Source organism: Lithobates pipiens, unplaced genomic scaffold (genome assembly GCF_037356315.1).
Source record: "Lithobates pipiens isolate NorthernLeopardFrog02 unplaced genomic scaffold, aLitPip1_a1.2 Scaffold_1, whole genome shotgun sequence".
Taxonomy (NCBI): Eukaryota; Metazoa; Chordata; class Amphibia; order Anura; family Ranidae; genus Lithobates; species Lithobates pipiens.
The window spans coordinates 203,031,635-203,045,770 of NW_027507685.1; the positions used below are offsets into that span (position 1 = coordinate 203,031,635).

Here is a 14,136-nt window from a genome sequence, read left to right on the forward strand (position 1 = left end):
ATGCTGCGGCGCTCGCCGGAGGAACTCGTGGCGGTGCCATCTTGCTCCATGCGGCCAGCAAGGAGACGGGGTGCTGCTATAGGAAATAATGTGTAATTTCAGGTCCTCTGTTCCTCAGAGTGATCTCCTGGCTTGTCTGGAGTGCACTACGGGTGGTTCTCAGCCCGTTCCTGTGCAGAGCTCCTGCCAGTGCATCCTCACACTGCCATAGTCAAGCCACGCCCCCAACTTAATTTAGTTTATATTAAGTGAGCACACCACAGTGCAGGGACGCGCATAGTACGTTTGTACTTTAATTTTCCTGGGTATACACTTTAAAAAAAAAAACACTAAATAAATAAAGGCGTGTCATGCAGGAAAGAGACCTTTCATTTTCTCATGTACCCCAGAAAGACTGCCCCTCTATTCTGAATAATGGTCACAACAGGTCACCCCAATGCTTGTAAATTGTTACTCTGTACCACTGAATTATTACACATATTTAATGTGGTGACTATACAGACTTACCTGTGGAAGAAGAATTCCTAGCAGTGCCCCAGCCATAATAGTGTAATTGTCCAAAAACCACATAATGACGGCATTTGTACAACCCCTGGGATAGATGATCCTCTCTGCTTCCTGTCTCTGAAGATGGGAATAAAAAAAAAAAAAAAAGGAACATATCAGCAATGTAGGAAGAAAGGAGTTAATTGACTAAAGCTTTTGAAAGACCAGCTTATGATGCCCATCTCATCCAATACAATTCTCCCTTAAGCATTTGCCTACTGGGCACTTTTACTCCCTTCCTGCTCAGGCCAATTTTCAGCTTTCAGCACTGTTGCACTTTGAATGACAATCACGCAGTCATGCAACACTGTATCCAAACAATTTCTCTTTCCATGATGTGTGCTGATGAGGCTGCACTGGTGGGCACAGATTGGCAGCACTGATAATCAGGACACCGATTATCATTGTACTACAGTGGTGTATTTTGCTTCTCTAGACACGACTAAATTTCGGGGATCTTCCCCAACCCACCCCCTATGTAAATTTTCACCACCCCTTCCAGTTTAAGACATGCCCATTCATCTATAAACGCCACCCTTTCCTTTTTTAGGCGCCACCTTTTTCTATTAGATGGCTGAGCATTTTCGTCGGCCCTCCCCTTTCTACAGAGCCGAACAGATGAAGCTATAAACATTTCTAAATTAAATGTGAAATATCTGGTGGGCTGTGTGAACTCTCAAGTGGGTGCATGGAATTTTAAGTGGCTATGCAGGGTCTCTGGTGGTGGCCGATATGTGGGGGTCTCTGGTGGTGGGGGCTACGTGGGGTCCAAGCATAAATGATCCCTGGGCCCTGAGATTTAAGGGGTTACATTCTTAGATCTCAGGAGTTAATGCTTGGACTTGTAGTCCTTCACTAATTGGGGGGGTGCCATGTCTTCAGCTCGGAGGGGTTCAGGCTGGGACCTAGCTGTAGTCCTTCACTTTTTGGGGAATCACATCAGCATGAGCCCCTTAGATCTAAGGATGTGACTCCCTCCAAAACTGAAGGATTACAAGTCCCAGCATGAACCCCTGAGATCTAAGAATGTAACCCCTTAGATCTCATGGGTTCATGCCAGGGACCTGTAGTCCTTCACTAGTTGAGGAGAGCAGGGTGTTACATCCTCAGCTCTGAGGGGCTCATGCTGGAACCTGCAGTCACATCCCCCAAAAGCAAAGGACTACAAGTCCCAGCATGAACCCCTCCTCTTTGTATGGGTTTCTGGCTCTGCAGACTGCACATGATGATACGCACTCGGAGAAGATCATAGAAGTGGTGGGTGGACCATCGAGAGCACTTAGCGCGGAGAAGGAGGCAGTAAAATCCTCCTCCACCTTGAAAGCTGGGAGCGCCTCGGGCTCCCTTTGCAGGACGGGGAGTCGCGGCCGTGATGTCATTGGTTGCTGGAAGATAGGCAGCTCTAGAAAGCGGTGGCCAGTAAGAGCCTCATTCATCGGTGAAGATGGGGGCAGAGACGGAGACAGAGCCAGCGCTACAGTGGTCAGTCTGGCAAATCTGTACCTCTGTAGCAGCCTCGTTTAATGGGATGACGGATCGGTGGGCCAGTCCGACCGCTAGTGTCCCTTCTGCGGGCGGGTGGGGGGGAGCAGATACGCCCCTGTGTACATGTCCCTTTTAGGGAAGTCAGTTATCCGCTCTCTTCTCCTCATGCTGTCAGCATTAGGAAAGGAGTGCCAATAACCGGCTTCTATTCACATCAGTGATTGGACACAGCTGATGACATGGTAAAGAGCCGCTCATTGGCAGTGTCCCCTGGGCACAGCGGGCAGGATCACGGGAGGCTGCCATAAGATAGCATCCCAGAACTAGTTGGCTGCGCTGTAGCCGTTAAAGGAGGAGCTCCAGTTCCCTTTTAGAAAAAAAAAAAAATGAAAGTCAGCAACTACAAATACTGTAGCTGCTGACTTTTATTAGGGCACTTACCTGTCCAGGAATCCAGCAATTTTTTAAATCGGCTATCGGGTGCTGAGGCTGCCATCTTGACAAAGGGAAACTGGTGAACTGAGCCCTAAGTGGGAGCAGGTACCTGTCAAAACCAGGTGCCCCCCCCCCCCAAAAAGTGCAGACAAGCAGAGCATTTCAGGGAAAAAAAAAAAAATTATGGTTGCCTGACCTGCATGCACATGTGAAACACCGATATGCGACTCAAAATGCGCAACAAAAAATACAACTGCGTTACGCTTGGCGCATTTTATTATTTTGAATGGGGAGATGCGTTTTAGGTCTGCTTTTTAATAGCACTCCAAAGATACAGCATGCAGGACTTTTCACAATTGCACTGCACCCAAAGTGCATTGGAACTCAAGATTTAAAAAAGGGAAATATTTTTATTGAGTCTTTCTTGAGCTTTTAGCAAAGTAAAAGTGCAGCAAAAACACATCATTGTAAATGGTCCCTAAATGTCTAAAGTTCAACACACTTGTTACAATCTGACTGTACAATCTACCAACAACTTTGGGATGCAGCGGCCTGCCTGATTGGATACAGATTGATGGAATAGTTTTAGTCACCATATTACATTATTAATTGTACAAAGATCATATGGTCTGATTGTAATGCAAATGGTAAGCTTACTTGAAGACAAGGAAGAGAAAGAGATGGCACTATAAATTGGGAAATTAAAAGAAAACATGGAAATAATAGAAACATTAAAAAGTACAAGCTGAAAACGGGAAAAAAAAAATAAAAAAAAAAAGGGAAGAAAAAAAAAAAAATAAATGGACAAGAAAAGCGCAATATGATGGACGATGAACAAAAGGACAAAGTGAAATTTGTGGTTAAATATGTACATTATACTTCATGGCTTGGTATCCACACAATGTGTTCATCACAGTTGTTGTCTGCAAAAAAAGAAAGAAAGAAAAATAAAACTAAGCACTGCTCATACTATTCAAGATGGCTGTATATAATAACCAAATTACACGTCTTAGACCTAAGGATGACCACACACTGAGATTCCATTTATCCACACTATACAGCCCCTGCTAGGGCTATTATATTCTGAGAGCAACCAGAGCCGTCAGAATACCAATCAGTGGCTGCATCCCATTTGATGCAGCTGCTGTTCGGCTGACAATTTTCTGCCGAGCTCCTTCAATTTTTCAATTGAATAAAAACTTAGGTGGGAGGGGGCCAACAGCCCAACAACAAAGCAAATGCTGGCTGGTTCATCCGGAACCAGCTGAAATTCGCACAGTGTATGGCCAGTTTAGGACTTTTCTTGTATTTGTCTCTGGGTGGCTACGTTTGAGAATGCTACATATAAGCTGGTCTTCAGCAATAGGAAAGAAAATCCTATGAATCTAATACTTTTTTTCATGCGCTTCTTTGAAAATGAATCTGATGGGGGTGAGGATGACCATAGAGACGCAGCTCGTGTGTGTAGTTAAGTGGACCTTCTATGGATTCGATGAGTATGTGTTTTTAGCACAGGTCATGAGAACATCCTCACTGGAGTTTAAGCACTCCCATAGGTGTCACCTGCAACTTCAGTAGGCAGCTGAAAGTTGCGAGTCCGAGAAACTTGTATTCCCAGTAAAAGTAGGACTATGGGCAAAACTCAATTTTCATTTTGGATAGAGTAAGGGAGGGTTATAACCCCCGTCAGATTTTTTTCAATAACTGTGTCCCATTGCAGAGAATTCCCTTCACTTCCTGTCCCACAGCCAAATAGTAAGCGATAGGAAATCCCTGCAAATTAAGGGAATCCATTGGGGAACCAAAAATTAAGAAAAAACAGGATACAAATACTATAAATTGAGTGGCAGTTCAGTGAGTAAAAGAAGCATTTGATCCCAAACAAAACATGACTTCGTACTTGGGGGAGAAACCCATACTGGCAAAGCACAGAGACAAGAGATTTCTTGTAGTTGGCTAGCAGGTTTGCATACATCTCAGGAGGGATTTTGGTCCACTCTTAACAGATCTTCTCTAAATCCCTAAGGCTTCTTGGCTGTTGCTTGGAAATTTGTTCTTTTAGCTTCCTCCATAAATTTTCTTCTGGCTAGGACACTCCATGACCTTAATGTGCTTCTTCTTGAGCCACCCCTTTTTTGCCTTGGTGGTATGTTTTGGGTCATTGTCCCATCCATGACCCATCTTCAGTGTTCTGGCTGAGGGAAGGTGGTCTCATTCAAGATGATTTTACAATACATGGTCCCGTCAATTGGCCACTCAATGCAACAAAGTCAGCCTGTACTTTAGCAGAGAAACATCCCCAAGTTTCCACCTCCATGCTTGACTGTAGGGATGGTATTCTTAGGGTGGTAGTCAGCATTTCTCTTCCTCCAAACACGACGAGTCAAGTTAATGCCAAAGAGGCCAATTTTGGTCTCATCTGACCACAGCACTTTCTCCCAAATCCTTCTCTGAATCAATTACATGTGCCTTTTTGAGGAGGGTTCAAGAAGGCACATGTGGCTTGTTTGGCGACTGTGGTCCAAACTGCCTTGAGATCATTCACAAGCCCCTCCTATGTAGTTCTGGGATGATCCCTCACATTTCTCATGATCATCCCTACCCCATGAAGTGAAATCTTGCATGGAGCTCCAGACTGAGGCAGATTAATGGTTATTTTGTATTTCTTCCATTTGCGAATAATCGATCCAACAGTTGCCTCTCTCTCACCAAGATTCTTTCTGGTGGTCTTATAGCCCATTCCAGTCTTGTGCAGGTCTACAATCTTGTCCCCGATGTCCTTTGATAGCTCTTGCCCGTGATGGCGAGTTTTGAATGGAAGAAAGATTCTGTGATGAGGTGTCTTTTATACACAGAACAAGTTGTTAGGAGCACCTTCTTAAAAAGGTCCTACTCCTACTGTAGCTGCTGACTTTTAATATATGGACGCTTACCTGTCCAGTGAGCCCATGATGTTGGCACCCCAGCCGAGTTTTGGATCAGCTGTCAGGTGCTGCTGCCATCTCCATTAAGGGAAACCGGCAATGAAGTCTTTCGACTTTGCTCCGCTAACTGGTCCGGCAGCGAAGAAAGGCGGAAGGCCAAACTTCCACGGCGCCATCTCCCAGAAGTGGGGGAAGGGTACCGGTCAAAAACAGGTACACGCTCCCCGCCTCCCCTTAGAAAGGTGCCAAATGGGGGGGGGGGGGGGGGGCAGATGAGCGGAGGTTCCACTTTTGAGTGGAACTCCGCTTTAAATTGACAGGACTAATCTGTGTACCATATGAGCACATACTGCAGCCAGTCTGTGGGAGCCATAATTATTGTTGGTTTGTAGGGGATCAAATACTTATTTTGCTCACTGAACTGCAACTCAATTTATATCGCGTTTTTTTTCAGGACTTTCCATTGATATTCTGTCTATCATTTAAAATGCACCTATGATAAACATTATAGACCCTTAATTTCTTTGCAAGTGGGCAAACATCCAAAATCTGCAGGGGATCAAATTATTATTTTCCCCACTGTACATGGTTGTTTCCTTACCTTATTAGAGATGCAACACGTGTAGGGGACACCACAGGCAAGAGGCCCTGGAGCTGTACAAGAGTGGTATTCGTTCTTCTCCCAGTCCATGTATTCCTCTCCTCCACAACACTTGAACTGGAGATAAATATTTCAAGGTCAGTACAGATTAGAAAAAAAATAAAAAAATAAAATAAAATAAACCCACATCACACTGAATTTCCCATCCGCAGTAAAGAGCACGGGTGAACGAATCTGCAGTGCCGGTGTTCTGCTGAGAAAGGTCCCCCATCGGATAGTGTCCACCCTGTACTGCACAGGCGCAGCGCTTGCGCAGTACGGAGGACAAAGGAGACGCCGAAAGTCTCCGAACACGAACAACTGTTTATGAGCTGTACACGGCACCTGCACAATTAACACTACATTGTGCCACACGCTCCCGATGCTCATGCAACTATGGAAGGGGCGGGTGTCGGGGCGGATGCATACAGAAGATGGGCAGAGCTCATACGATGGGGGTGTATTTCTCAAAGGGGCGGATCTTTGTTACCTGCCCATCAACATTGAACTACCCGCCCTTATCAGTTTTGACCATCATTGTAAAACTGCAAAGACTTTTAGTTTACACGCTTCTCAATATTACATCCGCCCCTTTGAGAGATGCACCCCCATCATATGAGCTCTGGCCATCATGCGGCCTCTTCTGTGTGCATCCGCCCCTACACCCGCCCCTTGCAGAGTTGCACAAGCATCGGAAACATGTGGCACAATGTAGTGTTAATTGCGCAGGCATTGTGTACAGCTGTTCATGTTCAGAGACTTTTGGCGTTCTTTGTCCTCCGTACTGCGCAAGCGCTGCGCCTGCTCAGTACAGGGCGGATACTATCCGACAGGGAGACCTTTCTCACAAAGACACCCCGGCATCTACAAATTTCATACAGGGATTGCATCCGATTGAGTGCCAGGTGGTGTCAACAGGACCACTCACTCAATGAATTTCATATGACTTCAGGTCCATTCACACCACAATGTGTGCATTGAGCTTAGTGTAAAAAAAAAAAAACAAAAAAAAAAAATAAAAAAAAAAATAAATAAAATAAAACCCCACACACAATAAACCCCCCAAAAAACAGACACACACACCAAGCTGGTTGTACAGAATTCGAGAGATCAAAAAAAAAAAAAAAATAATAAAAAAAAAAAAAATCCATCTCAAAAAATCGCTGTGTTAAATGCCACTGACAGACAGCACTGGGTCCCAGTATGATGGAATCTGAGTAGAATGTTAGCTGATGGATTGTTACTGAAGTTAGCGTGTCATGTGAAATTTCTCCATCAATGGCACAGAGCGTGCAAATTCTCACCTGTTTCTGTACGAAGTCCATGATATTTTTGAAGTCAAGGTCATCGTAGTAATTCCGTATTCCGCGGCGAATGTTGCGATTTAGGATATCCATGGTCTGGGGAAGGAACAGGTCACATATTCCGTAGTTATAAGATGGGAAAGGCATAAGGTAATGCTTTTATGGGAGACAGGAAATGCACCACAGAGCAACAGACTAGTTTGCAAAACGAGCAGCAATTCAGTCAGTGAACGCCTTACAAAGTATATCGATGATCAAACTGTAAAAATCACATTTCTTTCAACATCGTATTTCCATTATTTTTAGCCTACGCCTATTATTCTGGACAATCTTTAAGTTTGTAAACTTAGTGGCTATACACACCCACCCACACTTACTTGTGAGTAGGCACTGCTGTGTCACACATTTCACAGAGCCAGTGTGTTCTTGATGATGCCCTGCGGGAGGGCAAAACGTTGACACTGTTTCCGGGAATACTGACGTCAGTTGCGGTCGCTTGGAACGCACGCTACCAACGATGGTTTCATACGATCTGTTCCATGCTTTTTTTTTTTTTTTAAGGTTAAATTTTTTATTCTTTTTTTTTATAACAAATAAACAAAGGTAACAGTCTACATCTGTATACAACATGTTCATAACTTTACATCCAGGCATCGTCACTGGTATTCACAGACCAGTGTTGCTTAGTCACAATATTCAAATAACAGCATTTTCATCCCACGGCTCTACGTAGGTATCAGCATACTCCATTCAAATTCTTCACCAATACCGACATGTTTTAAACAAAATAGAATCACCATCATGTGCAGGATCTTGAGCATTACCTAGTCCCCCTTACTTTAATAATTGTCTACTCCTCTTCCCCCCCTACCCTAATCCGTTATGCCATCACACGGAGCGCATTGAATCCAGCCTGCCCATATTTTGTCAAATTTTTTAGTGCTCCCTCTGGCTGTATACGTTAGTTTATACATTGGCAGCGAGCCATTAACAATTTCAATCCAATATTGTAAGGACGGTGGGGTGGCCTCCTTCCATTTAAGAGCAATTGCTTTTTTAGCATAACAGAAAAAGTATTCTAAGTAGAGTCTTCTGAGATGTAGATATACCTTCCTCCTCCAACACCCCTAACAGACACCTGGCAGGAGAATAGATATTAGGTAGGGCTAAAGCATCTTCTAGATATGCGAGGATCGCTCTCCAAAACTTTGCTATTTCCGGGCATAGCCAGACCATATGAAAGAAGTCCCCCACCGCCCCTCTACATCTATAGCACTCAGGGGAGTCCATCCTTCCCATTTTGTGGAGCCTCAGTGGGGTGTAATAGATTCTGTAAAGATGGTGAAACTGTATCAGTTTGTCTCTAGCCGAGATCACCGACGGGAGGGCTGTCTCCAAGACCTCATCCCAGGACTCCTCTGTGATGGACGGAATGTCCGACTTCCATTGTGCGGACACCCTGCCCATCCTGACAGAGGAAGGCGCCATTAAAGCCAAATAGTACCTAGATATGAGCTTGGTGTGGTCCTCCTCCGCTATTAGCTGTTCCAATTTTTAAGGGGTCAGTATCACCTCCTGTCTACCATATTGTGCGCATACAGCATGCCGTAACTGCAAATATCTATAAAAAAAAAATGTATTAGGCAGTTTGTATTCAATTTTAAATTGTGTAAATGATTTGAAAATTCCCTCTTGAAAAAGTTGGTGTGCATACTTAATCCCATATTTCGCCCAACACTCCCCATTCGGTATTTTATAAATCTCCGCCAGCTGGGGGTTATGCCACAGGGGGGCATTGGGCGATTCAGCTAGGCTAGTTCCCTTCATTTTAACATTACAGATATGGAATATTTTATGGGATAGCTTCAGGATATCAGCTCCATGTGTAGGATAGGGGCCATTTCTGTATAGTACATTAATTAGTGCTTCATAAGAGTGGACCTGGGCCGCCTGAGTAGCCACCGAGGCAATATCCAGTGCTGGGAAGCCCCACCAGTGCACATGTGTCAATTGGGAGGCTAGATAATAACCCTGTAGATCTGGCAGAGCCAAACCACCCAATCGAATTGGTAGGTGCAACGTGTCCAGTGACACTCTAGCCGGTTTGGCTCCCCACAGAAAGGATATTAGTATTTTATTGATACCCTGAAATACTTTTTTTAGGGATATAGATCGGTGCGTGCCACAACAGGATATAAAAAGCGAGATAGGTATATATCATCTTATATATATTTATTTTACCCAGAAGGTTGAGGGGCAGGGTACGTCATGTCTGCAGATTTTCTTTCAGTCTCAGCACTAGAGGTGAGATATTGTTTTTAGTGTAATTACTCAATGGTAGCTGCACCTCAACCCCCAAATAACGGAACTGGGAAACCTTCTTTAAGGATACCTCCGGTGGTAAGTCAGGATCATATCCGGGGCATAGCGGGAGAAGCATGGACTTAGTCCAGTTCACTCTAAATCCTGAGTATGCACCAAACCTAGATATCTGATCCAGTGCATTCCTCAATGAGTCCCCTGCATCTGCTAAATAGAGAAGCATATCATCAGCATATAGGGAGGTTTTTTCTTCTGTCATTTATTTTACATCCCTTGATTCCTACGTCCGACCTTAAGCTCGCCGCCAATGGTTCAATAGCTAGGGCAAACAGGGGCGACAACGGACACCCCTGCCGAGTGCCTCTTGTAATCTCAAACGAGTCTGTAATAATATTATTCACTTTGAGTCTTGCCCCTGGCCTAGTGTACAACAATTTCACCCACGCCACAAATCTCGGGCCAAAGCCCAACCGCCCAAGGACCGCTAGCAAATAGGACCAGTCTATTGAGTCAAAAGCTTTATGCGTATCTAGGGACACCCCTACTCGTGTGTCCGGATCCTGGCCCTCCGATTGGAGAATGGTAAAAAGACGCCTAAGATTTATCGCCATTGATCTCCCGGGTATAAAGCCCGTTTGATCCGGATGAATAACAGATGCTATCACCTTATTAAGTCTCAGGGCTAAAATTTTTGCTAATATTTTGGCGTCAACATTAAATCAAGGATATGGGCCTATAGGACTCACACAGCTCATGGTCCTTGTGCGGTTTCGGTATTAACACAATAAGCGCCTCCCTCAAAGATTCAGGGAGCTCCCCCTGTTCCCGAGCAGCTATAAACATATTCAACAGTCTAGGGGCCAGGCTGTCTGCATATGTGTCGTACCACTCAGCCGGAAAGCTGTCCAGACCTGGTGTCTTGTTCGGGCTGAGGGCACGATTTGCAGAGAGCGTTTCCTCGACAGTAATGGGAAGTTCCAGATCCTGCACCGCCTCAACCCCCAATTCTAAGAGCGGGATGGGGGCCATGTAGTCACGCACCTCCTCTTCCCCATAGTCCACCCTAGAAGAATACAATTCAGAGTAAAATTGCACAAACGCATTCACCATTTCTGTTTGTGTGGTACACAGGGTCCCATGCTTTTCATATATACGTGGGATAGAAGCTGGGGTCTGCTGTGAGTGGGCCAGGTATGCCATCAGGCTACTATTCTTATTACCAAATTCGAATATGCGCTGCGCCTGGTATAAGAGTTTTTTCCGGGTTTTTTCTACTAATACAAGATCTAAGTGGCGCACCCCTTCCTTCCAACTTCTATATGTATCTGAATTGGGGTTTGCTATGTAGTCCACCTCTGCATCTGTCACTTTCCTTTCCGCATCCAGGAGTTTCCACTGCCTGATCTAAGTTGTTTAATAACCCCAGCAACGGAGCCCCTAAGTGTGGCCTTAAACGCATCCCAGGTGATTCCAACAGACACCTCTGCTCGGTTGTCCACCCAGAAGTCACGAATAGACGTCTGCGTAGACCTCTCGAAACTTTCCTCCTTGAGCCACAATGGGCTCAACCTCCACACCACATACCCTTTCGGTCTCTCCATGTCAAAGGTGACCAGAAGTGGGGAGTGGCCCGAGACAGCACGAGGTAGATATTGGGCCTCCAGCACTCTCGGCAATAACTCATTGGACACAAAACATAAATCAATCCTAGAAAGAGTATTAAACGTGGTGGAGTGACAAGAATAAGCTCTAACATGTGGGTTTTTCCACCTCCAGGCCTCCACCAGGTTATATGACCCAATACACTGAGCTAATGGGGAACCATGTTTAGGCGTCATACCAAATCTGTCTGTATCAGTTGAGAGCACCACATTCATGACCCCAGCAAGAATAATGGGACCCTCTGCAACTCGGAGGGCAGCATCCATTATTATTCCCCATATTTCTATAGTAAAAGGGGGGGGGAATGTACACAGCTATAAAAACGTATACACTCTGTTGTCCAATTCCAATACCAGAACCACAAACCTACCCATAGGATCAGTTTTGACTATCTTGGTATGGCACAGTAAGGTCTTGGAAACCAAGACCGAAACCCCTCTGGCATAATTGGAGTACGTAGAGTGGAATGCCCTGCCCACAAAAGCCCTGTGAAGGGCCAATGTCTTAGATCCCGTCAGGTGTGTTTCCTGGAGAAAGATTATACTTGGGTTATGTTTTTGGATATATTTGAATACTAAGGCATGTTTAATCTTGAAGTTGAGGCCTCTCACATTCCACGATATCAATTTAAGAGATTGCATGGTGAGCGAGTACTATAATCAACAAGTAAGGAGCATGACAGCATCCATGAAGGGTGTGCCTGGGATCCCCATAAAGCAGACAGAGCATCCCCCCCCACCCCCCCCCCCACGCCTCCCAGTGCATTATAGAGCAGTAGTAACAACGCCCCCCAAAATAGGGGAGGCATAATCAAACACCACAATACGAACATGTTATAAAAAAAAGTCACGAGAACCATCTGCAGTAAACCGTGATCCACAACCGAGGATCAGAACTTCCCCCTCCCCCCACCCTGCCCATAGGCCCAAACAACCCACAAGCCTGTACCCCAAACTGCGAACCAATAGACATGTTCACCCCTGAGAGGGGAATACTCCCAGTCCAGCCGGACCGGGCAATCAAGGGTGGGTATGTGTTTCCAAAAGAGCAAAGTACAGACCTCGTCGCTAGCAGGATAACTCCCAGCCTGCCAGGCCGAATCTACAGTGTAATAATTGTAGTAAAAGTGTAGTAATACTTCAAGTGTCAGTACATTGTGAACTTTCTGGTATGCAAGTTGTCAGGTAAACGTTTACTGGATATCTTTCGCCACACTCCGGTTCCACAATATGTATGCCAGTGTTCATCAAGCTGGGCCCAAGGATTCGATCCAGTTGTTAGCCTCCCTGGGTGATGTAAAGAACTGCGTTTTCCCTCCCTGAACCACACGTAATCTGGCCGGGTACAGCATGCTGTATGGAAGGCTGCGTTCCCTCAGCCTCATTTTCACACTTTGAAAGGCTGCCCTCTGCTTCTGTGTCGCAGCCGAGAAGTCAGGGAAAATAGTTATTCGGTTGTTGTTGTACAGTATCTCAGGCATGTTGCGGGCCTTGCGTAATATGGCTTCTTTATCTCTGAAGTAGAGAAAGCGAGCTAGTATGGGTCTAGGATATCTGCCAGGTTGTTGTGCTCTCAATGGGACTCTATGAGCCCTCTCAATAGCAAAGAGGTGAGAGAAGCAGTCTGTGCCAAAGGTTTGCTTAAGCCCGGATAACAGAAAATCTTCTGCCTGCTTTCCCTCGGATTCTTCTGGGATCCCTCGGATCCTTCCCCCAAGAAGCGGAGGTTATTCCTCCGAAGGCGGTCCTCAATGTCCCCCAATTTGGCCTCCTGGGACTTGTAGTCCGCCGCAGTGTCTCTCACCTGCACCATTAATGGATTGAGGTCCTCTTCCACTGTGCTAATGCGCTGCTCTGCCTCACTGACCCTCTGCCTGATTTTCTGGACATCATCTTTCAGTATAGCAAAGTCCACTCGGATGGTTTCTATCTAGGTAGATAGCGCCGCATGGCAGCTTTTAATAGTGTCCATAATTTGAGCCAGCGTGGGTTCTTTTACCTGTGCACCGGAGCCTCCTTCCTCTGCATCAGGTGAAGGGGATGGGAGGGGAGTAGCCAAAGGATCCGTGAGATCAGGCCAGTCTGGATCCCCCTCTGTTCCCAGGTGTCCATTCAGCTCCGCTGCGCTGTGTGTCCCTGCAGCCGCCGGGGCGCCATCTTGGCTGGCCTCGTGTGCAAATCTGGCCAGACGGTCTGCGGGCTTGTCACCAGATTGATTCCACTGCTTAGCGGGGCGAACCTGGTTCTCAGGCTGGAAAGGATAAGGTAAGGATTTTGGCGTGATCAGGAGCTCTCAGGAACAGGTCTTCACATACCGGAAGTCGGACACGCCCCCTGTTCCATGCTTAATGCTTGTTATAATACCTCTTTGTGTAAGGACCCATCTTTTGTTTAAATAAATCAATTTTAGGATCGTACTTCACTATTAGTTCTATTTTTACTTCTGGGTACATGTCTATCTGGCTCAAACTCTTCATTGAGGAATCCTGGATCTGCTGACCTGGCTTTCCACACACACCATCCTAAAAGACATCCATACCAAGCCTAAACCGACCCACCAGACTGAAAAGCTGGGGGGGGGGGGGGTTGGGGTCACGTGGATCTGGTGAGTGTGGACACATAAGAGGGTGTTGTGCACCTGACGTTTTTCAAGCATTTTTCTTCTGTTCACTTTGGATTGAAGCACCCTTTTATTCAGTATGTTTGCAAGCACTGTATTTATGTGTGTTATAGTGTGTTCCATCAGATTAGGCGACCCGTCAGATTTCTTAATGGAAGTGACGTTACGTCATGGCCATCTTGGTACACCCTCAGTCGCC

At 45.7% G+C, this 14,136-nt stretch overlaps 1 protein-coding gene across 1 annotated transcript in view; it reads right to left on the reverse strand.

Moving 5' to 3' along the window:
* TSPAN15 (tetraspanin 15) overlaps positions 1 to 14,136 on the reverse strand; it is a 62,444-nt gene that overhangs the window by 11,650 nt on the left and 36,658 nt on the right. The window contains exons 4-7 of the mRNA XM_077480625.1: positions 7,335 to 7,430; positions 5,992 to 6,108; positions 3,339 to 3,389; positions 508 to 624 (exon numbers count right to left, since the gene is read on the reverse strand). Coding sequence (XP_077336751.1) covers positions 508 to 624; positions 3,339 to 3,389; positions 5,992 to 6,108; positions 7,335 to 7,430 — 381 coding nt within the window. The remainder of the gene's footprint in view (positions 1 to 507; positions 625 to 3,338; positions 3,390 to 5,991; positions 6,109 to 7,334; positions 7,431 to 14,136) is intronic.